Below are 27,447 nucleotides of genomic sequence, written 5' to 3'. Positions count from 1 at the left end.
GTCCCAGCTACTCGGGAGGCTGAGGCAGGAGAGTGGTGTGAACCCAGGAGGCAGAGCTTGCAGAGAGCCAAGATGGCACCACTGCACTCCAGCCTGGGCGACAGAGCGAGACTCCATCTCAAAAAAACAAAACAAAAACAAAAACAAAACAGAGTTCTAGGGTTTTTGAAACAGTTAATGAGCATTGGCTTTAACTGGAAGTCACCAGCTGTATTAGCTCTTAAGAGAGTCTGCCTGTCCTTTGAAGCTTTGAAGCTAGGCATTCATTTCTCTTTTCTAGCTAGGAAAGTTCTAGATAGCATCTTCTTTCAATAGAAGGCTGTTTGAACTACACTGAAGATCTGTTTAGTGTGGCTACCTTTGTCAATGATTTTAGTTACATCTTCTGGATAACTTGCTTCCACATCAGCAACTTGCTGGTTCAGTTTCCACTTGTAGGCTTTGGAGCTGGCTTCTTTCCTTAAACCTGGTGAACCAACCTCTGCCAGCTTCCTGCAGCTTCCTCACCTCTCTCAGCCTTCACAGAATTGAAGAGAGTTAGGGCCTTGCTCTGGGTCATGCTTTGGTTTAAAGTTGTGACTGGTTTGATCTTCTATCCAGGCCACTAAAACTGTCTCCACATCAGCAATAAGGTTGTTTTGCTTTCTTATCATTTATGTGTGTGCAGTGGAGTAGAATTTTTAATTTTCTTCAAGATCTTTTTCTTTGAATTCACAACTTGGCTAACTGGTGCAAGAGGCCTAGCTTTCCGCCTGTCTTAGCTTTTGACATGCCTTCCTCACTAAGCTTAATTTTTACAAGTATGACCTTTTCTTTCACTTGAACACATAGAGGCTGTTGTAGAGTTATTAATTATTGTGTCTTAAGGAATAGGGAGGCCGGAGGACAGGGAGAGAGACAAGGAAATGGCCGGTCAGTAGAGCAGTTAGAACACACACAACCTTCACTAAGTTCACAGTCTCACATGGGCACAATTCATGGTGCCCCCAAAACACTTAACAACAGTAACATCAAAGGCCACCGATCACAGATCACCATAGCAGATATAAGAAATCATAAAAAAAGCTTGAAATATCAAGCTATTATCAAGGAGACAAGGAGTGAGTACATGCTGTTGGAAACATGGCACTGTTAGACTTTCTAGACACAGGGTTGCCCAAAACCTTCAATTTGTAAAAAAAAAAATACAGTTATCTGTGAAGTGCAATAAAGCAAAGCACAATAAAATAACTTTATATATATATCTATTTCAATTTTATATTCTGAATACAAAGGCTGTTGATTAAGAATGTTGAGCTACCCAAGTATAATGTATAATAAACTCTACAGAAATAGGAAACACTTCTTTGAATAAGCTACATACATAAAATATGGTACCTTTAAGATATATTAATTAATTTAAGAAATTTGCTTGGATGCCTACCGAATAAGGCACTGTGCTAGGAGCTATGAATGCAGTTGAATAAGGCACAACCCTGCTCTTGAGGAGCTTACAAACTAGCAGAATTTGTAAGACACTGTGTAAGATGTGAGCTAGAAGTGATTTCTAATGTACAGAGCAGCGAATACTTTTTGCATTGAGCATTAGTTTAGTTGTCTTTGCAAAGGCTTCTTTCTTTTCGTAATATGCGGCCTCGTTCACAAACACGGGGTACACGGTACAGTCTCCGCCCAATGGCATCATCTTCCCATCGAGAGTTAAAAACATGGGATCCCCAGGATGCAGTGGTTTCCAGTCTTGATCCTCTCAGGAAACAATCAAAATACACATTACATTTGGTTTTTCTCCTCTAAAAATTTATGTCAGACTCTAGACAACTAACACATTACAGTATTCTGTTGTTTTAAAAGAGATACTTGAGCGAGGCATCGAGATGCAGGCAAGTGATCTGACTGCGCTGAAATTGGGTCATGAAATTTGGCAGTAGTTTGAAGAGTTCCCCTTTGATTTTGTATAACTGACACATGTAATTAACATTTGCTTCAGCCAGGTGCAGTGGCTCTCGCCTGTAATCCCAGCACTTGGGGAGGCCGATGTGGGCGGATCGCTTGAGCCTAGGAGTTCAAGACCAGCCTGGGCAACATAGAGATCCTAGCTCTAGAAAAAATACAAAAAATTAACTGTGTGTGGTGGTGCATGCCCGTAGTCCCAGACACTCAGGAGGCTGAGGTGGGAGGAATGCTCAAGCCCCCAGAGGGCGAGGCTGCAGTGAGCTGTGTTCACACCACTGCACTCCAGCCTGGGCGACAGAGCGAGACCCTGCATCTGAAAAAAATAAAAAGTAGTTTGCTTCAATACCAGGGTTACCTTGAATGTAGCCAAAGAGATTTATAATATTAAAAGGCAAAATGAAATGCATGTCTACCTAAGTGCATAGTCTGCCTGTTGCCAGCTCAAGTTAAATTCTGTTCAGCAAAATGTAGGAAATATCCATTAAGAGTCTTCTGTGTGCAAGATGTTCTACTGTTGGGAAATATAAAGATGAGCCATGTCGTACCTGCATGCAAGGAGATTCTATTCTGATAGGGATTGGTGAGAGAAGGTGGTGCTGGGCTGGGGAGAGTCTGAGACAAGGTGGGTGTATTCCAAATGTGTCCTGCATTAGAGTCACGTCTGAGTTCCCTGAACGGTCCTGCACCAGGCATTTGGACCTCTGCACCCTCAAGCACCGTGGCCGTCACACCACAGGAACCCCAGAACAGTTCTTCTCAAACTTTGAGGTGCTTGCACATCATCTGGGGATTGTGTTAAGATGAAGATTCTGATTCTATAGGTCGGGGGTGGGGGGCCTGGGATTCTGCATTTCCAACATTTCCCAGCAGCATCCGCATCACCCCGGAGCTTGTTAGAAAGGCAGGATTTCGTTAGGCGCAGCAGACCTGCCCAATCGAAATCTTCAGGTTAACAGGTCCCCGACATTCACGTGTACAACGTTAACGTTCGAGAAGTGCCGCATCACAGCAGTTTTCTCCATCCTGGTGGCACATTATCATCGCCTGGGATGTTAAATACATATATACAGGGAGAGGGGCCGGCCCATTTCAGATAAATCAACTCAGAATCTCTGAGGAGGGCCTAGGCAGCATTCTTTTTAAATTTTATTTTAAAATTTACATACAGTGAAATTCACTCATTCTTGTGTACAGATCTGTGAGTTTGGACATATGCAGAGCATGGAGTCATACAACCTGCAACCATGCCATCCGGATACGGACTTCTTTCACCCGCCTCCTTGAATCCGTCATGCTACCCATTCATAGTTCACTGTTTTCTGTGTTTATTGTATTGAGGCCCCAGATGATTTACAGGGTGGCTCGGCTGAGAACTGTTTCTCTGAACTGGTGGTTTTCAGGCAGAGACTTGCCCCAGAGTCACTAACGGAACTTCTTCAACACACGTCTGGCTAGCTCCACCTGCGGAGATCCTGATGTCGTGCAGTGCTACCCAGACCTGAGCCACATGAAAATCATCTGGTGAACTCAACTGATTCCCTGTCTACACCCTGATGAATTAGATCAGAGCTGGGAATAGGACTCAGGAATCAGCATTTTTTTTTTTTTTTTCCAGACGTAGTCTCAACTCTGTCCAGGCTGGAGTGCAGTGGCACAATCTCGGCTCACTGCAACCTTCGCCTCTCGAGTTCAAGCAATTCTCCTGCCTCAGGCTCCCGAGTAGCTGGGACTACAGGCGCCCGCCACCACGCCCAGTTTATTTTTTATATTTTTAGTAGAGATGGGGTGTCACTGTGTTAACCAGGATGGTCTCGATCTCCTGACCTCATGATCTGCCCACCTTGGCCTCCCAAAGCGCTGGGATTACAGGCACGAGCCACTGCTCCTGGCCAGGAATCAGCATTTTAAAAAAGCTCCCCAGGTAATTGTCACGTGGCTCGAGTTTGAGAAGTGCTACATTAGTAGTTTGTGGTGGGTTCTAGGCATTGGGAGGGGGTCCCCTACGTGATTCCGATGAGCATCCCTTAGTAAGAACTATCAGTCTTAGGACAAAATCTAGACTCATAACCGGGTCTCGGACTGTGTGTTTTCTCCAGGCTCTACCATCCTCTGCTCACTCCTACTCTCCAGGGACATGGGTCTTCTTGCTGTTCCTGAAGTGCTCCAAGTTTGTTCCAGCCTCAGGCCCTTTCACTAGCCTTCCACATGGCTGGCTTCTCATCTTGTAGGTTCCAACTTCAGTGCCACCATCTCTGAGATGGCACTTTGTGACCACTCCGTCTAACTGGAACTCTTTGTTATAACCTCTGCTATATTATTATTTTATATTATTTCTTTTATATCACTTATTACAGTTTGAAATGATTTGGTTTACATATTGTTTATTACTCATGGTCAGTTCTCCTCACCCATTGGGATGGAAGCTCCATGAGGAACCTTCCCTATCTTGAATCTCAGGGCGCAGAATGAGCTTAGCTGTCATTCAAAAATACTTGTTGGAAGAATTAACCAATCAATCCCTCCTGTAGAATACTGAGCCATTCCTTATTGTCTGTCAAATCAAAACCATCCTTCCTAACTTTCAAGACCTACCACTAGCCCAGTCTGCTACTGATCTCATTCATCTCACTTCTCCATCTGCCCGGGATTATTTTTGTACTCCTCAAGAGTATCCTAAAACCTGAAAAATCCTGTTTTAGCCTGCCATGACATCATCACCCTGGCCTCTGTTTCTTGTACTTGATATTTTTGTCACCAATAGTGCTTTCTTCCTTTCTCTCCCCCAGTCTTTACCTTTCCTTTAAAACATTGCCTAAGGCCGGGCGCGGTGGCTGACGCCCGTAATCCCAGCACTTTGGGAGGCCAAGGCGGGTGGATCACGAGGTCAGGAGATCGAGACCATCCTGGCCAACATGATGAAACCCCATCTCTACTAAAAATACAAAACTTAGCTGGTTGTGGTGACCTGAGCCTGTAATCCCAGCTACTCGGGAGGCTGAAGCAGGAGAATCACTTGAACCCAGGAGGCGGAGCTTTCAGTGAGCCGAGATGGCGCTACTGCACTCCAGCCTGGGTGACAGAGTGAGACTCCGTCTCAAAAAACAAAAACAAACGCTGCCTAAGGCTCCTTCTTCAGGTTTCCACCTGGGTCCCATTAAGCCACAAAGCAGGATTTGCTTCACTCGTCTGTATTACTGGGCAGAGGCCACTCCATTCAGTTGCAAGTCTGGATGACTATTGGAGTCACTAAACAGGGATAGGAACTGGATCAATCAGTGCTTTTCAACCCTGATTATCCAAGCCAGAAAGATCAGAGTATCTCAAAGTGGAGTCCTGCCATTGCTATTATTATGTTTTTTAAACGCTCTCTACGTAAAGGTTAGTGAGGGTTGAAAGCCCCAGACTGGATAATCCACCAGGTTCTCCTCCATCTCTGAGGTCTGGGAGTGTGCAGGGCACTCGCACTGGGGAGTGGATTCTTCGGCTTTGGAAATCTGTTCTTCTCTCCTTTTCCCTTTGCCTTTTCTGGATTTAAACCTCCTACATTCTTGGCCGGGCGCGGTGGCTCAAGCCTGTAATCCCAGCACTTTGGGAGGCCGAGACGGGCGGAACACGAGGTCAGGAGATCGAGACCATCCTGGCTAACACGTGAAACCCCGTCTCTACTAAAAAATACAAAAAAAATAGCCAGGCGAGGTGGCGGGCGCCTGTAGTCCCAGCTACTCGGGAGGCTGAGGCAGGAGAATGGCGCAAACCCGGGAGGCGGAGCTTGCAGTGAGCTGAGATCCAGCCACTGCACTCCAGCCTGGGCGACAGAGCCAGACTCCATCACAAAAAAAAAAAACAAAAAAAAAAAACAAAAAAAAAAAACCTCCTACATTCTCTCAAGAGCCTTTTTTTTTTCCCCCCTTCTTCACTATGTCATTATTGATAAAACTAGGCAAGGAGTAGATTCTGGGGTTCTGAGGAGAGTCGGGGAATGGTGGCAGAAGAAAGAGGTTACAGTTGTTTAACTTATTCTGTCACAGGGAGGTAGCAAGCAATGTGGCCAACTGCAAAGAGCACTAACTCGGGATCTGTCCTTGATAGCTAAATGGCTATGGGAAGGATCTAACTTCCGGCCCTGTATTTCCTTCTATTAACATAGACATCATAATTCCTACCCGTTGAATGTGAGTAGGAATTTCACTTTCTCTAAGCAGCCTTGTCTGAGCAATCCTCTTCTACCTCATTATTCTGTCATTGCATCTGGCTATCTTCATTTCTAGACTGCAACTTAGACTTTCGTGTACCTACACTAGAAATTCCATTGCGAGTGTAGACCGTACCTACACTGATGTGTCCACACAGCCAGCACAGGTTACACTTCATAAGTATTTATTGAACGACTGTCCGAACATCTTCCCTGCCTACGCTCGGTGTCTTTTGAGACATCAAATGGGTGAATGTGCGCGAAGTGCTGTGTAAGCTGTAAACTTCCGTTCAAAGGTACAGCATTGTTACTTTCAACACTTTAAAGAAAGAACAAATGTTACCTGCAGATTGGGATGGATGACAGCAGCAATTTCTCCATTTTCATCCCTGGGATAATCAACTTTCTCTATAATTTTGTAGACCTCAATGGCACAGGGAGGAAATTCTTTTCCTATGACAAAAGCAATATGTATCAATGGCAACTAAAAAAAATCTCTGGGCCGGCCGCGGTGGCTCACACCTGTAATCCCAGCACTTTGGGGGACCAAGGCGGGTGGATCACCTGAGGTCGGGAGTTCGAGCCCAGCCTGACCAACATGGTGAAACCTCGTCTTTACTAAAAATACCTGGGTTGGGATTATCCTAGCTACTCGGGAGGCTGAGGCAGGAGAATCTCTTGAACCTGGGAGGTGGAGGTTGCAGTGAGCCATTGCACTCCATCCTGGGCAACAAGAGCGAAACTCTGTCTCAAAAAAAAAAAAAAAAAAAAAAATTCTGGAAAAAGGGAAGTTGATAATGTAAGGAAGAAACAATAATAACAACAACAACAGTAACAAAATGAAGACAGCGATGAGGAGAACAGATAACGTTTAGTTAAGGATGTTCATAAATGGTACCAGGCCAAAAGATGTCCTTGAATGATTCCTGTGAGCACCCTGTCCACAAACACGCCGAAGACAGAGGCAGAAAACAGAACTGAAAAAGCCAGTTGGGGAGAAAAAGAATCTGGGTCTGGGGGTCAGGAGACCTGGGCTCTAATCCCCTGGCTATGTGGCCTTGAACAAGATGCTTAACTTCTTGAGGCTCCCTTTCTTGACCTATCAAATGAAGGTCTTGGATTAGTTTATCTTGGAGGACCCTTCCAGCTATGATGTTTTATGACTGCATATTTTCAGGAGGAGTTCCAGAAGCTAAGGTGCTTCAGTCTTTTTTTTTTTTTTTTTTTTTTTTGTGACGGAGTCTCACGCTGTTGCCCAGGCTGGAGTGCAGTGGCGCGATCTCGGCTCACTGCAAGCTCCGCCTCCCGGGTTCCCGCCATTCTCCTGCCTCAGCCTCCTGAGTAGCTGGGACTACAGGTGCCCGCCACCGCGCCTGGCTAATTTTTTGTATTTTTAGTAGAGACGGGGTTTCACTGTGGTCTCGATCTCCTGACCTTGTGATCCGCCCGCCTCGGCCTCCCAAAGTGCTGGGATTACAGGCTTGAGCCACCGCGCCCGGCCGGTGCTTCAGTCTTGTGCTCTTTTTCTTTCTTTTCTTTTCTTTCTTTCTTTTTTTTTTTTTTTTTTGAGATGGAATCTCGCTCTGTCGCCCAGGCTGGAGTACAGTGGTGTGATCTCGGCTCACTGCAACCTCCACCTCCCGGGTTCAAGCGATTCTCCTGCCTCAGCCTCCTGAGTAGCGGGGACTACAGGCGCCTGCCACCACACCTGGCTAATTTTTGTATTTTTAGTAGAGACGGGGTTTCACCGTGTTGGTCAGGCTGGTCTTGATTTCTTGACCTTGTGATCCGCCTGCCTCAGCCTCCCAAAGTGGTGGGATTACAGGCGTGAGCCACTGCGCCTGGCCTCTTTTTCTTAACTAAGTACATTAAACACTTGGACAGCTCCTGAGTAGTGGGATCTTGCGATGCAAGATCTGCAAGATCTGTCCAAGCCTGCTGGGGTGGACACCAGCTTCCAAAGATGCAGCAACATCAAACAACCCAATTCCTAGAAACTTGGAAAAGGAGTAGTTTACATACATACCAGGCTGTCTCTGAGCACACAGGGTGAACTTTTGGTCCAATGTAGGGCCCATAGCGTGTTATGGTCACAACTCAAAGGAAAGCCTTCCTTTGCCTTTAGAGCAGAGTTAGAATGGAGATACCCAGTGATCACTTCTGTATCAGTTAGCTTCTGCTGCATAACATGCTACCCCAGAATTTAGTGGCTTCAAACAACTACCTCTTAATTTAGTTCATGATTCTGTGGGTTGGTTGGAAAGTTTCTTCCGTCTACACTGGCTTTGTGGATTTTTGATTATTTTGCTTCTGCCTTTGTGGTAAGCTGACAGCTCGCCTGGAGGCTGGATCCTATGGGATGGCCTCACTCTTATGTCTGTCAGCTGGAGTTGTGTGACTGTCTGTTAGGGTGCCTGAGTTTTCCACCTCAAAGGCTTTCACTATCCAGCAGGCCAGTGTGGGCTGTGGCACATAATGGTACATGTACAGGGTTTCCAAGAGCAGGAAGAAAGCAAGCTCCAATGTGCAGTGCTTTTCAAGCCTCTTCTACAGCACAAAACAAGTCATGTGGGCAAGCCAGCTATTCCAGGAGTGGAAAAATAGACTCTTTCTCTGAACAGAAGGATACAAAACATCACACTGTCAGGATGTGGATGCAGGAAAGGGAAGAATTAAAATCTACCACACCTTCCGAGATGAAGATGGGAACTTACCAGATCTCATTTCTTTAAGCCAGAAAGCTCGATAGGAAGAAAGTAAAAACTGATAGAACACAAAGGAGTATGTTTTTGCTACTTACGGTTGGAAGGAGTCTTGAAAGCCTAACTTCCATCTATGTTTGAGTATTCTCCGTATCATTCTGGCCATCTTACAGCCACAGAAGTAAGATGACTTCTTACAGCCTCACAAAGTGTGGCCCGTTCCATTGCTGCTCAGCTTTGTTAGTAAGAAACTTCTGTCTCGCCGGGCGCAATGGCACAGGCTTGTAACCCCAATGCTTTGGGAAGCCGAGGCAGGCAGATTGCTTGAGCTCAGGAGTTTGAGACCAGCCTGGGCAACATGGCAAAACCCCATCTCTACAAAAACCACAAAAATTAGCTGGGTGTGGTGGCGCACGCCTGTAGTCCCAGCAACTCAGGAGGCTGGGTGGGAGGATTGCTTGAGCCCAGGGGCTTGAGGCTCCAGTGAGCCATAATTGCACCACTGCACTCCAGCCTGGGCAACAGAGTGAGACCCTGTCTCAAAAAAAAAAAAAAAAAAAAAAAAAATTCTGTCTCTAGGTAACTTTATCTCATTGATTCCCTTCTGCCCTGTGGGTCACAGAAAATATGTCGAATTTCTTTCCAATGTAGACTTCTTTCTTTTCTTTCCTCTTTTTTTTTTTTTTTTTTTTTTTTTGAGACAGTCTCACTTTGTCACCAAGGCTGGAGTGCAGTGGTGTGATCTCGGCTCACTGCACCCTCTGCCTCCTGGGTTCAAGCGATTCTCATGCCTCAGCCTTCAGTGTAGCTGGAATTATAGGTGCACGCCACCACATCCAGCTAATTTTTACATTTTTAGTAGAGACGAGGTTTCCCCATGTTGCCCAGACTGGTCTCGAATTCCTGACCTCAAGTGATCCACCTGCCTTGGCCTCCCAAAGTGCAGAGATTACAGGCATGAGCCACCGCGCCTGGCCAGGAATTATTCTCAATATGGTTTTCAACCTCTTCGACATTCTCAATGCTCTCCTTGGCTAAGTTCCTCTTTATAGATGTTTCTCCTGGATTATGGATTCAGAATTTATTTATGGTTCTCAAGTGTTGTTTATGCAAGGCAGAAAAAAAGACCATTACCTCCCTTATTCTGGGATTTTTTTTTAAACATAAGAACAAAACTTTGTCCCTGATGTTGTTAACCTTAAATATTTGGTTTAAACAATTGTTAAAGATTGTCAGGACTTCTTGGGTCTGCCTTCTCAACAGCAGGATGTTTTCCTGCTATCTTCCTGCGACCTGTCACTTAGGTAAGCATGTCACATATGTCTTTATCCAAGTCACTAACTACAATTCTGAGTAGCACTGAGTCAAGAATGAAGCCCTTCTACACACTTCTTGAGACTTTTCACGTGGCGGCAATGATTCATTTGTCAGCATTCTTTGGATACGAGTGTGCAGTTGAAAATCCACCAAGCTGGATAGTCTAAATTAATCATGGTTGACAATTTCTGAGTTGCAGAATCCTTTGCTTAAGTGAAATGTTACACAGAAGAGCTCTAACATACAGAAGAGCTCTAACATACAGAAGAGCTCTGGCTGAAGCAGAGATGAGGGGTAGGGTGTTCTAGGAACTGCTTTTCTCCACCCTTGTGATAGGGTTCTGCGGACCATGATCTGAAAACCATGTTTTCCACCCAGATTTGTGGCCTTCTATTTGAACGTATCACTTCTTAACATGTTGTAGTCCTACACTTACTATTCAAAGGGTTTATTGTAAATATGTTGTGATCTTTTCAAAACCAGTTTCATTAGACAGTATAGAACCTGACCTCAGACAAAGATGGTAAAAAGCAGACTTTCAGTTTTCATGATTTTGGACTCAAAGGATTCCCAAGCACAAAAGGAATGTCTGTGATCACAGTAGGATGCACAATCTGAGGTTAAGGAATTTACTCCCCACAGACACCGAAGTGCACACCAGCTCTGTTGCTATAATTGCCCATTCCTCAACAATTTCAACTCAGTCTGTTGGAATAATTGTTTACATAGAATGCCTCTTTGATTTTAAGCACTTATTTTCCATTTTAAGTAAACTTATTTTTTATAATTAATAGACTTTTTAGTGTAGTTTTAGATTTATCAAATGAATCAGCAGATAGTACATAGAGCTCCATATACCCACCTCATCCACCAGTCCCCATTTAATTAATTTTTAATTACAGAAATAATACAAAAATACATTATTCTTATTGAATATAATTAAGACAAAATTAGCCTGGGTTTTCCCTCCCCTCCCCGGTAACCACTGTTATCAGTTTGGTGTGTTTTCTTCTAAGACTTTTCCTGTGATATGTTAACATATATATGTATCCTAGAAGGTGATGATGATGATTATTTTAAAGCCAGTTGGCATACTGAATGTCTTGGTCTGCAGTTTGCTTTCTGCTAATTACCAATGTGTTTAGAAGATTCTTCCATGTGAGTTTATTTAACTGTCCACCAACAGGTGGACATTCGTGCTGTTTCCATTCTTTTGCTGTTATCAATGATGCACGATAACAATCTTTGTAAACAACATGTTGCTTGTGCTTGTGTTTCTTTGAGATGTGGAATTGCTGGGTAATAAGATTGGTGTGTTTTAAGAAGTGGATGCTGTAAAATTATCCTCTAAAATGTCTTTACCAACTTATATGTTCACTTATATGTTCACCAGCAGGTAATCAGAGTGTCCCCTTTTCCTACACATTTACCAACGCTTGATACTGGCAGACTTTAATATTTTCCCAACCTAATGGGGGAAATGATTTCTTATTTTAATTTGCATTTCTCTAATTACCAGTGATGTTGAACATCTTTTCATATGTTTACTGGGCGTTTGTATTTTCTCATGTTTCTTTTCTTTTTAAAATGGAGATTAACAGGAAATAAGAATTTAATGTGGAGTCTTTATTTGGCAGCTGCTTTTCTTGAATGTGTCTATTCTGGCCATTGAGGAATAGCTGAAGTGAATAAAAATTTTAAAAAGCAGTTCATATCATTGGCATGGCAAATTTGACCCAGGCTCCAATTGTTATTGAAATGTTTGGTGGTTAAGTTTGATGACGTTGCCTTCATTACTTACTTACCTTCATTGAAATGATGTATAAAATCGAGAGCATGTTTAATCATTTTTCTCATTTGATCCAAGATATCAGCTCTCAGAACCCCTTGAGGCTGAGGACCAACTTCTATACCTAGGCACAGAAGGAGAGAGTCACATTTATATCAGTATTAAAATATAGTATAAAACTAAGCATTTTAATGTATCAAAATGTAGGATTATGTTATTAAAAATTATTAAAAAGGCAAACCATGTAGCATTATGGAAAATATTTGAGACATAATATTTGAGGCAAAACGTAAAGCTGAACATCTACATGTTCAAATTAGATGCACAGTGAATAAAGACTGGGAAAGAACGTGGAAAAAATCAGTGATGTTAGAAATAGGAAACTCTTGTGGCCTTTTTAAATTTCCTTCAATATTGCTAAAATATTTAAAAGTCATAACATAGTAAAAGAGGTGAACAAGTTTATGCTGACAAAATAATAGGTGGACCTGAAGAGAAACTGTTAAGATCTAACATTTAGCTGTGACGGGAGGAAGGACATCTATTTTTATAGATTTCACAGAAATCCAGACTAGATGAATCATGGATTTCAGTCAATATGACAATCTATGTGATCCTTGAGCAACTATTTTGCCCTTAACATAACAATCCATCCTAACACAATAGTGCAATGGTTTTAATTTTTTTTTTTTTTTCCCGAGATGGAGTCTCACTCTGTTACCCAGGCTGGAGTGCAATGGTGTGATTTCTGCTGACCACAACCTCTGCCCCCCAGGTTCAAGCGATTCTCCTGCCTCAGCCTCCGGGGTAGCTGGGGTTACAGGCATAGGCCACCATTCCAGGCTTATTTTTGTATTTTTAGTAGAGACAAGGTTTCACCATGTTGGTCAGGCTGGTCTCAAACTCCTGACTACAGGTGATCTGCCCTTCCCGGCTTCCCCAAGTACTGGGATTATGGGCATGAGCCATTGTGCTCGGCCTGGTTTTAATTTTATGCAGGAAAAACTTGTGTTCATTTCTTCTAACTCATATGAAATGATGCCTATACTATTCGGTCTACTTTGTATGGCTGTTAAGCATCCATCCTTATACCTACAAAACACTCTTTAAACTACTTTTGTAGACCCTTCCTTCCTGTTCAAGTCTCCCACAAAGTCATCTCCCCAGTCACCACCTTCTCCATTTGTCAAACCATTTACCAACTGCACTGCCCTCATTCTCTTCCACCCATTAACATACTGCATTCTTTTACACTCATCTTGTTTTCACCCGCTTCTGTTATTTGCCGCTACACAAAATCTTATCATATTCTCTTGCATCATTTTTTATTTGTTGTGCTTAGGTTTCTTGCATATATGCATGAACATATATTTAAGTATATGGTGTCGTAAATGTGGCTAAGGTATGCATCTGAGAATAAATGACGTATACAAACGTGAAAAAGTGTGTTTGTAGATATGTCTGTAGGAATACTATAGAATACGTTGTTGTTTGCCTACCCCAAATCCATTTCACCTTCCTCCTTTTTCTAATAGAATCCTGATTTTAGTTGGGCTTCCAATCTTCCAGATAGGTAAATTTTTCTCCAGTTCAAGAGTAAATGTTGAATAGTTTAAGTCAATCATAGTAATCCCCTAGTCAATGATTTAAGAATAAAGGAATCTTTATTATAATGTACAAAAGTATCAATACTTGAAGTAAGGAATTGGAGTAAGCTAAATATCCAAATATAGGCAATTAGCTGAAACGAATCAAAGGCTTAGCAATAAGAGATACAGATCCTGTTTCTCTGTGACACCAAATAAAAGCTTAAGATTTCCAAACTTTCAAATATCAATCTTGGGCTATGATATTTGTGGGCAATGCTACTCTTAGCCAGAACAAACATCTGCTCGTATGTTTGGCTCTTACAAGTTGAGCCAACTCTTTAAAATATTTCAATAGGAAGGAATATTAAGCTCATTGTAAATAATCAGAAATGTTATATGTTCTCCTTCCAACTTTGCTGTTTTATTGGGAATTTTTTATATCACGCACTCATTGGAAAAAAGCATGTTTAACATTAGAGAGGCAATCTTTCTGAGTCAACATTTTATAATACGCTAAGAATATTACTGCATACAAATTTTGCTTTAACTTCTAGTAGGCACCTACAAGGAGCACCTTTGTACTCTGTTCCCAAGGCAGAAGAAATATGACAGGATCATTCTAGGTAAACCTTATTCCGGAAAGAAGCAGTTTGCTGCAGCCACTCTTATGATCATCCAAACACACACACACACACACACACACACACACACACACACACACACACACACGGGAGAGTGACTGGATACAGCTTTCTCCTAACTTTCTCAGATTAACCGTGGTGTCATTTGAGACTTAGAAAAGTTATTTGTATAATTATTGTTCATTCAGCTCCACACTGACTGCCGTAGCCATGTCCTACAATCTAAATATTCTGCTCTGATATGAGATCTTGCATCGAAAAGTTAATTTTTGGTTCGGACAATAGGACCACCAAAGATGGCCATATAAAGTTCCCCTTATTATGCACAAAGTATCAATACTTGAATATCCAGAATAAGTTTAGATTTTTATTTATTTATATTGTTTGCCAACCTGCTTTTAAATTAAATTACTCTTGGCTAAACCATCTGAGATTTAGCAAAAAATATTTTCAGTTGTAATTTTAATTGTAGCGTAGTCTGCCGATAATTATGCTAATGGGACGCTCAGGAAAGATAATGGAATAGAGAAGAAACAGGGTGTTTGAGAGTGTGGGGCTGCATGCTGGAAGTTACCAGAAGGTAAAGATGAAATCACAGCCTAGTAACTGGCAGGATAAACAAGTGAATAGATGACAAACAGCTAGTGAAACGTCTATTGCAAAGCAGGTGGTAAGAGGGATGTGGAGAGAGGATTCGTCATGGATCTTTTGCATTTCTGCAAGTCTCGTGAGCAAGACATGGACTATTTTTGTTCCAGATGATCTTTTCAAGGATGTCTGTATAGTGAACAGCCTTGGAAGTTAGGGATGGGGTCTTCCTTGGGGCAAAGGACACTTGTGCCTACTGCCCATTATAAAAATGAAGGTTCGCAGTTGGACGTGGTGGCTCACGCCTGTAATCCCAGCACTTTGGGAGGCCGAGGCGGGTAGATCACTTGAGGTCAGAAGTTCGAGACCAGCCTGGCCAACATGGTGAAACCCTGTCTCTACTAAAAATGCAAAAAATTTGCTGGGTTTGGTGGTGGGCACCTGTAATCCCAGCTACTTGGGAGGCTGAGTCAGAAGAATCGCTTAAACCCAGGAGGCAGAGGTTGCAGTGAGCCGAGATCACGCCACTGCACTCCAGCCTGGGCAACAAGAGTGAAACTCTGTCTCAAAAAAAAAAAAAAAAAAAAAAGAAGGTTCCCTCAGCTCAGGGTTTCTCTCCTAGAATGCAACCACTGGCATGGATAGCTGCCATCTGGCTCTCTACATGTCACCCTGTGGGAACTGGAGCTTGGGGAATGGTGCAGAAATGCTGACACTCTGCTCTTACTACTGTCAATAATCTATTGTTTGTCTCTGTTGTAGGAGTCTTGTGTCTTCTACTGGCATCCACTCAGAGGTGCTAGGCTAATGGTTAGCTTGTAAGTCGGGTAAAATTTCTCAGATCTTTGACAGGTCTTAATAAGGAGAGGGTCAGAAAACAACCTGGAGTAGGTCACTGGTAGCACAAGTACTTTGGAGAAACAGATCCCTTGCCTTTCTGATCCAGTCAAATCTGACCACTCCGGACAAGCTCATGAATGTATGTATTACCAGTGTTGGATGGCTAGTATTTTTTTTGTTTTTGTTTTTTTTGAGATGGAGTTTCACTTTTGTTGCCCCGGCTGGAGTGCAACAGCATGATCTCAGCTCACTGCAGCCTCCACCTCCGGGGTTCGAGCCATTCTCTGGTTGGCTAGTATTTTATACATGGTTACAGTTATAGAACCTGTGTGGGAAGGAATGGATAAGTTTGTATGAGTCTGTGTGGGATATGTGTGAGTAAAACTATGAATGAGGTACAGGTGTGATGGCTCATGCTTGTAATCCCAGCACTTTGGGAGGCCAAGGTGGGAGGATCGCTTGAGTCAGGAGTTTGAGACCAGCCTGGGCATCATACCGAGATCCTGTCTCTACAAAAAATGAAAAATTAGCCAAATGTGTTGGCACGTGCCTGTAGTTCAAGCTACTCGGGAGGCTGAGATGGGAGGACTGCCTGAGCCCAGGAGGTCAAGGCTGCAGTGAACTGTGATCATGCCACTGCACTCAGCCTGGGCAACGGAGTGAGAACCTTTCCCAGAAAAAACAACAACAACAACAACTGTGAATGATGATCATGTGTGTGTGTGTGTGTGTGTGTGTGTGTGTGTGTGTGTAATTATGTACTTACTGGTAATTTGAGCTAATATTTAATAAACATATATTAGTAGCCCACAGAAGCGGGTAGGGAACAGAGAGTACTAAGATACATGGAGAACACAGTGTATCAAGCATGGCATGTCATCAGTTAGGGGTTTGGGGCCTTTGTATATGATATTCTGTTTTCCTTAAAGTGTTGTCTGAGGACCAGGACTGGTCCACCAATTGTTGGCTACTAGTCCCAGGCAAGATAAGTACAGATGTAAAAGTAAGTGTTTAGAAACTTTTATAGCAATTTGACATTGTTGCAACATTCAAGTATGTGATCGTTTTTCTAGAAATTCATTTTTAAATTATATTTTACAAAAGTATTGCTCTATAGCAGATTGGAAATAAACAATGGCCTTTCATCACAGATAATTTCCTTTTTTTTTTTTTGGTTTTGTTTTTTTTGTTTGTTTGTTTTGTTTTGAGGCGGAGTCTCGCTCTGCCGCCCAGGCTGGGGTGCAGTGGCCGGATCTCAGCTCACTGCAAGCTCCGCCTCCCGGGTTTACGCCATTCTCCTGCCTCAGCCTCCCGAGTAGCTGGGACTACAGGCACCCGCCACCGCGCCCGGCTAAGTTTTGTATTTTTAGTAGAGACGGGGTTTCACCGTGTTAGTCAGGATGGTCTCGATCTCCTGACCTCGTGATCCGCCCATCTCGGCCTCCCAAAGTGCTGGGATTACAGGCTTGAGCCACCGCGCCCGGCCTCATCACAGATAATTTCAAGACACTTGTCTAGAATCCTGTTGCCTGCTCTCAATTTTTTTTCCTTTCCTCCCCCAAACACATACACACAACCTCAAAATGGATCCCACTTCTTCGGGCCTTCTGTGATCCATCAGGACTGGGTTAGGTCTTTCCTGCTTTTCCAGTCTTCTGTAATTGCCCCTGTTTAGCATTTATCACTCTGTGCAGTGATTACTTGGTTACCTGTCTGTCTTCTCATCAGATACGAAGCTCTTTGAGGGGAGACTGTGTGTCTTGCTCATTGTTCTGTCCCCCGCACCTAGCACAGGGTTGGTCTCTGGTAGGCACACTATAAATATTAGTCAAATGTACACATTTCTGGAGTAATTAATGCTGTAGAGTAGGGTCAGGGAAAGTTCTATAGGAGGTGACAGGTGAACTGAATCTGGTGAATGAGAAGAATTGTGCCAGACTAAATAGAAGGGCCAAACATTACAGCAAAGGGAACATGAACAAAACCAGAAAGCTGCTCAGTGAAACTGGGGAAATTTGCTACAGTTAGAGCTTGCCTGGAACTAAATTCTTGTTACTTGACAATTATAAGCCTAAGGATATGGAAGGTCGCTGTAAATGTTTTTTTTTTTAAATAATTTTCTCAGTCGGGCACAGTGGCTCACACCTGTAATCCCAGCACTTTGGGAGGCTGAGGCGGGTAGATCACCTGAGGTCAGGAGTTTGAGGCCAGCCCTGGTCAACGTAGTGGAACCCCATCTCTACTAAAAGTACAAAAATTAGCCGGGTGTGGTGGCACATGCCTGTAATCCCAGCTACTAGGGAGCTTGAGGCAGGAGAATCACTTGAACCGGGAGGTGGAGGTTGCAGTGAGCTGAGATCATGCCATTGGACTCCAGCCTGGGTGACAGAGCAAGACTCTGTCTCCAAAAAATAAAAATAAAAAATAAATTTCTCTGAGTTTCAGCTAGGACATGTTTTATTGAGTTATGACAATGGGAACTATGACTTACCCACAGGATACTTGGCTATAGAACGGGTGGTCGCGTATTTAAGGGAAGGATGCTCAATAAGGTAAACATAGCAGGGGAGTGGAGCCAAAGAAGTCTGAAAAAAAATCGAAAACGTCTTTCTTATTATGTAAAAACCGTACATTTTGTTCTCTTTGCTTCAACGGGGTCAATAATACCTTCAGTACATTTTACTTCATCAACTAAGATTGGCAAAACAGCTTTGTGAAACACTGTAAAACCCAATGTTGTTATAGCTTTGAAAACATACAAATAAATTATACAATATAAAATTCATATAAAATTGAATTATCCAATGTCTTTCCAGGTAAAATGTACATTAAATAGTTCTCCAGAACCATGATCAAAACGCATGAAATAAATGTTCTTTCTGAATGGATGTGGTGATTTTTGTTTCATCACAGGTTACACTTAACTATTTAGCTTGGTATTGGTTTCTTAAAACAATCCTGTTTCTCTTCCTGTGGTCCAGCTCTCTACAAATGTTGGGTGATTCCCGTCCTCCTGCTCATCTGCATGAAAACGGAAGACAGGCCTCTTTGTTTGGATAACAAAAGTGTCAGCGATACTGCTTCCATGTCTGGCAACCAAAGCATTCAGCTCTCTCTTCAACAGGCAACGAAGAATAGCTGTATTATGATCTCCTACCAGGACCACTACCCAGTTATTGTCCAAAACTTAAGGGAAACAAAACTAATAATCTTTACTATAGGCTAGGTATCAGGCTAAATGCGTTAAATACTTTATGTCATTTACGGCTTTGAGTGCCCTTATGGGTAAGTGTTGTCATGACACCAATTTTATAAAATGAAGGAGGCAAGGTTTTGGGAATGGTGCGTTTTGTCTAAGTAAGGGAGGAGACTACCCCCATATCATCTTATGCCCAATTTCTGCCTCCAAAGAAAGAAGAAGTAAAAACTAAAAGGCAGAAATGAAATCCACAGGCAGACAGCCCAGCACCACACCCTGGGCCTGGTAGTTAAAGATCGACCCCTGACCTAATTGGTTCTGTTATCTGTAGATTACAGACATTGTATAGGAATGCACTGTGAAAATCCCTATCTTGTTTTGTTTCGATCTAATTACCGGTGCATGCAGCCCCCAGTCACCTACCCCCTGCTTGCTCAATCACGACCCTCTCACACGCACCCCCTTAGAGTTGTGAGCCCTTAAAAGGGACAGGAATTGCTCACTCAGGGAGCTCGGCTCTTGAGACAGGAGTCTTTCCGGTGCCCCCGGCCGATTAAACCCCTTCCTTCTGTAACTCGGTGTCTGAGGAGTTTTGTCTGCCGGGTTTTGTCTGCCGCTGGTCCTGCTACATAAGGTTAGTGAAGGAGAAAGTGAGGGTCTGAGCACAGGCCACACACTTTCCTCTCGATCATCCTCGCTCTCAGGAAAGAAGGCTAGTACACAGAAATAAGCATACAGTTCCTTATGTGTGTTTCTGGTTGGTTGCTATTTTCTAGCACATTTTCTCTGAGATTTCTGAGCCTTAAAATGATTAACTATATGAAGCACTGAAAGATTAGATGTGTTCTAGGGTGTCTAAATCAAATGGGGACGAGGGCAGGACTGAAGGGAGGCAATCTTTTTATCACTGGGCTTTAATCGACATTGAAGGGCTATTTCTTAAGTTTCCTAAAACCTTGTAATTGAGATGCCATACCATTTAAAGTTTTAATACTAATTTTACTTGGTTTTGACAAATTGACCATACCATTTACATTTTTAATATTAATTTTACTTGGTTTTAACTAATAGCCCACAATCTGATGGCTGTCTGGATAAAATGTGTAATTTTATAGACCCAAGAATCCACAAGTGTTTTAGTACTTTGTTAATTGTGTTTATTATTTTACTTATTTCCTCTCTTTTTCTCCTTCCTCTCACCACTGCCTCTGTGTTCTGGCAGCACCCTTTCCCCCAACCACAAGCCTGGCTGTGGAATAAATCCCATTTCTCTCGCACCTTCCCTCGTAACCGTTTTCTGATTGTTTCACATCCGTAGTTGACTTAAAAGGACAAGTCCTTGGCTAACTTATAAATTAATAACATTAACCTTACCTTAATATAATGAAACATCTGAATTAAAAAGTTATTCCTGGAATCTTCAAGAATAAGAGTGCACCCCATGTTAGAAGTGGTGTTGTGAAGGTCAAAAATAATGTCATAGGAATCTTCACCATCTTTCGGACCAAATAAATGATATATTTCTTGAGCCCTTCTCACTTCATATGGCAAATCTTCTGACATTTTTTTGCTGTTATAAGCGGAAAGGAAAAGATTACCAACATCTGTGCCTGAGATAATATAAACATATAATAAGAACACAGTGTAAAAAGAACCCGTTGCCAAATCTTTAATATGAAAAATCTGTGTGGGAAGTAAAACCTTACCTGAAATGTTTATATATGAAAAATTACATTCTTTTTCTTCATTTGATTCCATATAACTAATGTTGCATTGGCATGCTTGCAAAGTAATATGTTCATTTATGTGGTTGGTAGGACATATCAAACAGAATTTGTCATTTGATTTCAGTCTTGAACACGACCAGTAATTTAATGAACAGTTTCTTAGTAGTTATGGTACACTGGGTTATTTATTATGGGACTAGAGCATCAAATGCATCTTTTTTCACCCTACTTTAGCTAATTCTAGTGCACAAATGCAGTCACTTAGGGGCTCACATAATCTAAGTAGAGATCCTTTTAACTTTTTGAGACAGAATCTTGCTCTGTTGCCCAGGCTGGAGTGCAGTGGCCCAATGATGGCTCACTGTACCCTCAAACTCCTGGGCTCAAGCAATCCTTCCATCTCAGCCTCCCGAGTAGCTGAAACTACAGGTGTGCGCCACCATGCCCCGCTAATCTTATCTTTTGTGGAGATGGAGTCTTGCTATGTTGCCCAGGCTGGTCTTGAACTAAAACTGCCTTTGCAAAAATTATAACTGAGACAGCAGTTATTACAATGAAAGAGATCTAAACTGACTCCTCCTTGCTTCTAATCTCCAAGCTATCCTTGTTTATGCCTGGGTGTAAACTGAACTAACTTTGGGAGGAACTTATAGTTTAACTTTGAAACAAAGACGATGACAGCCTTTTCCCAAAACAAACCCCCTTCCTTCCTGGGGACTAGACTGCCTTTGCAAGACTAACAGATTAGCCACAAGATTAGAAATTATGGTTTAGGAGTCATGCAGCTGGAGGCCGCAAGATTCTGAACCTTCTGAAATTGCTCCTGGGGATAACACCACTATTGTAAAACCTAAGATCAGGGCTTGAGATATTTTGTAAACCCTGAATTGACAGATCAGCTGGCACCACCCAGATGGATAAACTGGCTTATCTGGTCTCGTGGTCCCCACCCAGGAACTGATTCAGCGTAAGAGGAGAGCTCCAACTCCCTATGATTTTACTCCGATCTGACCAGCACTCCCGACTCACTGGCCCCTACCCACTAAATTATCCTTAAAAATTCCAATCTCTGAATTTTCAGGGAGACTGATTTGAGTAATAATAAAACTTTGGCCTTCTGTACAGCCGGCTCTGCGTGAATTAAACTCTTTATTGCAATTCCCTTGTCTTGATAGATCAGCTCTGTCTGGTCAGCGGACAAGGAGAACTTGCTGGGTGGTTACAGAAGTCTTGGCCTCAGGCAATCCCCCTGCCTTGGCCTCCCAAAGTGCTGGAATTACAAGCATGAGCAGCCACACCTGGCCTAATTAGAGATTCTTAATTGAGGTCCAGGAACCACTAGAAGTCCAGGGACAGAATTTTCAGAGTCCGTAACCTCTCCACAAAGGCCACAAGTTTGCAGGTACAGATATATGTATTTTTTCTGGCACAAGGGCCAATAGCTTTTCTTCCATTCTCAAATAGGCCTCTATCCTCTCCCCACTTCCCACAATGGTTAGGATACATTTTTTTTCCTAGATACAGTGTTTTAAATTGTCTTTTCCTCATTAAACCATTCGACCATATTTTCCTAAAATTACATCTATTTGTATTCCTTGGTTATTTTTGCTCGTATCTTCAAGGGACCTACTATGTACAACAGGGTAATTCCTGCCCAGAATGCGATCAGGAAGGTGGAGTAGTTATTTTCTGACTTTGAAGCAAAAACCATGAGGACAAAGCTGGCATGTTGAGACAGTGCAGTGGGAAGGTAGAGGGAACCTTTGCCATTGATGATATCATGTGACTGCTGCGCGAACCCTGGACTGCCTAGCTCTGGATTTATTATTTGTGAACAAGAACGCTTATTTGTTTAAACCACTATTTTCAGGTTCCTATTATATGCAAACCAAGCCTAATGGATTTTTATACATTTTAAAAGTTAATTCATGGAATAACCCCCTGAGGTTGCCCCCAACGATTTTGGTTCTTTATCATTCTTTACCATTTGAGTACATGGTGCTAGTATCTACCCAGTTGCTCGGAGTCAAGTCTTGGAAGCTTTGAAAAATGATGGACACGTCTCATGCCTGCAGTTGAGCTCCCATTGGAAGAGTCCCAAAGGATGAAGAACAGGGAAGTGTGAGATTCTGAAGGGCATTAGCCATACTAAGTTGATTAAATCTATTCTGGATAAACTTTTAAATAACCCTCAGCAGGGGAGAGACATGATCAGATTTGCATATTAGGATGATTCCTAGAGGTATCAGATGGAAAATAGATGGCAGGAAGGGTCAGAGCAAGTCTGGATGCAGAGAGACTCTTAAGAGGCTCTTCTGACTATCCACAGAGGAAATCAACTAAGGTAGTAAAACTGGAGAGGAAGGTGAAGTACTTGCAAGGAATAATTGGGAGGACTTAGTGACCCGCTAGACGTGGGAGATGAAGCACTGGGAAGGTTCTAGGGTGATTTTTGTAGGGGACTTGGTGGAGAATGATGCTACCACTGAGATGAGGAATACAGGAAAATGAATAAATTTGGGAGAGGTAGATGGAAGAAGTTAATTAGTTTATTTTGTAATTTTTTAACCACCCTGGGGATAGTCTAGTCTCTGAACAGTGTTAACAGTAAGGAGTAGAAAGTGAATTTAACTGAGAAGACTGTGCTCACTGAAATGCATACTACTGGGTGCTCATAAACTCACCCCAGTCCATTCCACAGCTATTTGGGAAGTTAATATGCCGACTAAAAGTTATTCTTCAACAAATTCTTACTTGTAATATAAAAGTTAGTTAACAGCTATCTTAGGTCAATAGAGAAGCATGAATTGTGTTGACATAACCTCAGTCATAAAGATAAAGCATTTCTCAAATTAAAAGTTATGCTAGCAAAAATATGATTTGATACAAACAGGATGACTGCTGTATAAGTGCCCTGAAAAACATCTATGCCATAAAGTGAGGCATGTTTCTATTAAGAGTAGTGTCCATCTTTTGATCTGTGGTGAGACTAAACCTAAGGAATGATCTAACTCAAATTAGAGTTGATCAGAAAACAAGCACATAGAAGAGAGTGGCTAGTTGTACCTGTGCGTATCTTATATCTTAGCTAGTAGTCTACCAACTCCTTGAGGGGTAGAAACCATGTTGTACAGAGCTGTGCACTCCCCCAGTACCTGGCACAGTGTTCTGAGAAAAACAGATGTTTCATAATATTTTTTAGTAAAAGAAAGAAAGCGGCCAGGCACGGTAGCTCACGCCTATAATCCTAGCACTTTGGGCGGCTGAGGCAGGCACATCACCTGAGGTTAGGAGTTTGAGACCAGCCTGGCCAACATGTCTCTACTAAAAATACAAAAAATCACCCGGACATGGTGGCAGGCGCCTGCAGTCCCAGCTACTCGGGAGGCTGAGGCAGGAGAATCACTTGAACCCGGAGGTGGAGGCTGCTGTGAGCTGAGATTGCGCCATTGTACTCCAGCCTGGGCGACAAGAGGGAAACTCCATCTCAAAAAGAGAAAAAAAGGAAGATGTGGTAAAAAGCAAATATGTGGAGGCATATTATATCTACAGTGGTAGCTATGATGATGTCAACAAAGGCAAAAACAATAAGGACCTAACCTAGCATGTTATGACTGCATACGTTGTGTGCAATATATTATAAATCAGCAAAATTTAAACACTGAAAATTCGGGTGAAGTGTCTTGAGTTCTTATCTCTGGCATCCCATCTATGACAATGCATCGCAGAAGTTAAGTATGTCTACTACTTCGGATCATAAATATCTGATGTCTTCTGGCAAAAGATATTTAATCACTCTTTCTTTCAACAAATATTACTAGCAACATTACATGTTTTGAACTAGAACTTTATGTATTACCGTAAACATAGTTGCTTGAAAACGTAGTAGTGAATTTCCTAAAAAGCTAACAATTATGTATACAAGCATAGCGGCCAAACACTAACTCAGTGCAAAGGATTATTAAATCTGTTTCTTTCAGGGTATGATTTGAAAACAAAACCCTTTTCTATGTATTGTCTCGGTCTGTATACATTTGAAAAGAAAACTTAATAATCCGATGCTTAAGAAAGTTTATAAAAGAGCAAGTGAATGCCTAGTTCAGATAATTGTGTAATTCACAATGCAGTATAATTAAAAGTGAAAGTGATCTTATTCAACATAGCGACTGCACGTATGGACATGAATTATCATCTGCATATACATATATGTGTTCTCTTTCACACACCTACCACTTTTCACACAACAGACATACATATACAATACAAAACAGAGTCTTACCCAAGATTTTCAAGGTCAAAAATGCGATTCAGGTCACAGTCAATATATCTGGTACATTTCTTCACTGCTCTGGGGTTAGTGATAAATGGTTTTACCTCCAGCCCTGTTCTCTGAATCTCAGCGCCATTCTCTAGCCAATGCTTAACCAGAAATACTCCAGTTAGCTCATTCCCATGGGTTCCTCCAAAGATAGCAACCTTTTTTATAGGTTCTTCAGCAATGTGACAAGAAGTCATTTCACCAAGTAGTTTTTTATCTGATTTCTGCAATTCAGAAGAGAGATCAAAGGAAATGTGATTTTCTTAAGAAAGGTTTAGAAATTTAAATCAAAATGAGACTTTACCCAAAGGGCAAAGTACAGAATTCCCCTGAGTGGAGTATATTTTAATTTTCTGTTACAAGTTCTGAGCCCCGTTTATGGACACTGTCTTCTTTAGCCCTGCCCTTTACCATATTTGGATTAAAATATGCAAAGATCAACTAGAGATACAGCTGTTTACTTTAACTTCTAACTCCCTCAGATGGTCAGTAGATCTAAATACAGTAATAAATTCGCATTTCATTCTAATGCAAAAATTCTGTTCTTTTCCTCAGCTAGGATGTTGTCCAGTGAGGCTTTCACAATTATCTGTCATAATAAAAAAAGTTTATACATTTCTAATCTCAAAAAATAAAAAAAGTGGCCCACTCAGTATTTCCATGGGCATTTCAAAACCTTTCTTCTCTGAAATGAGTTCAAGCGTGTTTCATGATCTGAGGGCATTTGAATCTCACCTCTATGAACAGCCAAAGGCTGACCCTCAGAGACCTCCTCTTACACCAGCACCCGTTCTTTCAGAATGCTTTTTCACAGTCAGAAACAGAAGGGCCAAATCAGTAATCACTTGGGACTTGAAAAACTACCCTGAAACATCCCTTCATTTCTTTCTCATGAAATTTTTGGTAATTCTGTGTTAACTTACTTATGAATCTTCCTTACTTTTTTACCTAAATACCAAAGGAAAGACAACTGTTAGTAATTTTCAAGTCTTTGTGATGCCTGCAAATGTCTTGGGACACACTGCGTGTGCTAGCCGCATCATGTGAACTCATAGACACGGCCTAATTCACTGTCAGCAGGGACTCTCCACTGGACTGTGTTACTCGAAAGGGGGTCTTATTAGGGGAAATTATCCAGAATACTAAGATGATTACATCCCTTTGGAGAAATGACTCTGAGCCAAATCTGATTTGATTTCATGCTCAATCACCCAGAAAGTCAAATATGTTCAAGTACTGGAAATACCATGTACTAGTAATGCCAGGTTGTGTGATAGAGGGTACAATAAGAATAATTGGTTACAATTGCTCAGCAGTTTAATTTATAATGTTCTTCCACTCCATTTATTCATACATTAATTTTATACGATAGGGTGGGTTAGGTGTTGACATCCCCACTGCAGGGGTAAATGAAAGAGAGGTTGGCCGGGTGCGGTGGCTCAAGCCTGTAATCCCAGCACTTTGGGAGGCCGAGATGGGCGGATCACGAGGTCAGGAGATCGAGACCATCCTGGCTAACATGGTGAAACCCTGTCTCTACTAAAAAAATACAAAAAACTAGCCGGGCGAGGTAGCGGGCGCCTGTAGTCCCAGCTACTCGGGAGGTTGAGGCAGGAGAATGGCGTAAACCCGGGAGGTGGAGCTTGCAGTGAGCTGAGATCCGGCCACTGCACTCCAGCCCCAGCAACAGAGCGAGACTCTGTCTCAAAAAAAAAGAAAAAAAAAAAAAAAAAAAAGAAAGCGAGGTTAAGTAACTCAGTGAAGGTTCTGCAGGGATGTAGGAGAAACCAGGCCTGAGACCTATGTTTCTCATTCCAAGTCTAGTGTTTTTTTACAGGACAATAGGATGCCTCTCTGTTATTTTTGGTCTTCTTCACAGTTCTAGTTTTGCTGTTTCAGAATTCACATAAACAGCCATTACAGTGTGTTCAGAAAACAAACATGCATACAAACAAAATACATGGTGGAAAAATAAAATACGAATGCTTCCTAATATTTAATAAACCCAATTGAATATTCTTCCTTTAAGAGCTTAAAATGCAGAGATAGAGAAAGCAAAATAACCAAATCAAATCTACATATTAAAATGACTGTTCTAATAGGAAAAAAAAAAGCTCCTGTACCCTTTGACTGTCTGTCCACATCCATGTACACTGAACACTTCAGACGGTGCAGAGATGATGAAAACACACGTGAAAGTAAACAGATAACAGTTGTTTAGTTGCTTTGGTTTTAAGAGCAGTAACTATGGTGAATTATTAACACTCTACTATGCTTGGTTTCTTTTCTGCTGATTTGCAGTTTGTGCTGTCCTTTGCCCTAGTCTCTCTGGAAATGCTGCTTCAGTTTACTCGTAGCTGGCACAAATGACTTGCATTTTGAAGCTTGTTTTATGGAATTTTAACAGATCAGCACTTCGAAGCACATTTCACATTCATAAATAAAGTTTCTCTTACATGTCAAAATGAATAACTTTTTTGAGAGTTAATGAATTGGAGCAATTATTTCCCATACTTACCTTGTTTATTGTGTACAGAGTTTGTCTTCGGTGGAAAGCTTTATTAGGAAAAAGGAGAGCATTTCCTCAGAACT

At 42.0% G+C, this 27,447-nt stretch overlaps 3 protein-coding genes across 7 annotated transcripts in view; 2 read left to right on the top strand and 1 right to left on the bottom strand.

Moving 5' to 3' along the window:
* The window catches only part of TRPV3 (transient receptor potential cation channel subfamily V member 3), a 64,395-nt gene extending 45,011 nt beyond the window's left edge, over positions 1 to 19,384 (top strand). For both annotated transcript variants that reach the window (XR_012425126.1, XM_065532596.2), the window contains one exon: positions 18,593 to 19,384. Coding sequence is in view for 1 of the 2 variants with exons in the window: in XM_065532596.2 (XP_065388668.1) it covers positions 18,593 to 18,837 (245 nt within the window). In the remaining variant the exon portion in view is untranslated. The remainder of the gene's footprint in view (positions 1 to 18,592) is intronic.
* The window catches only part of SPATA22 (spermatogenesis associated 22), a 68,299-nt gene that overhangs the window by 12,841 nt on the left and 28,011 nt on the right, over positions 1 to 27,447 (top strand). The gene's annotated exons all lie outside the window — the stretch shown is intronic.
* ASPA (aspartoacylase) lies at positions 699 to 27,447 on the bottom strand. 4 transcript variants are annotated; one of them, XM_015437381.4, is made up of 7 exons: positions 27,374 to 27,447; positions 24,817 to 25,079; positions 20,185 to 20,380; positions 18,103 to 18,196; positions 11,970 to 12,077; positions 6,489 to 6,598; positions 699 to 1,744 (listed from the first exon to the last, which is right to left on the bottom strand). In XM_015437381.4, the coding sequence occupies exons 2-7, from the start codon at positions 25,050 to 25,052 to the stop codon at positions 1,547 to 1,549; spliced, it is 942 nt and encodes a 313-aa protein (XP_015292867.3). In that variant the 5' UTR covers positions 25,053 to 25,079; positions 27,374 to 27,447; the 3' UTR covers positions 699 to 1,546. The 4 variants fall into 4 exon arrangements, with proteins under 4 accessions (XP_015292867.3, XP_065388673.1, XP_015292866.3 ...); XM_065532601.2 differs by lacking the exon at positions 27,374 to 27,447 and adding an exon at positions 26,979 to 27,098 and having other exon boundaries at positions 699 to 2,266; XM_015437380.4 differs by lacking the exon at positions 27,374 to 27,447 and adding an exon at positions 26,979 to 27,098.

Source organism: Macaca fascicularis, chromosome 16 (assembly GCF_037993035.2).
Source record: "Macaca fascicularis isolate 582-1 chromosome 16, T2T-MFA8v1.1".
Lineage (NCBI taxonomy): Eukaryota > Metazoa > Chordata > Mammalia > Primates > Cercopithecidae > Macaca > Macaca fascicularis.
The sequence above is the reverse complement of the archived record's forward strand: the minus strand, read 5'-3'. Positions and strand labels throughout refer to the sequence as shown.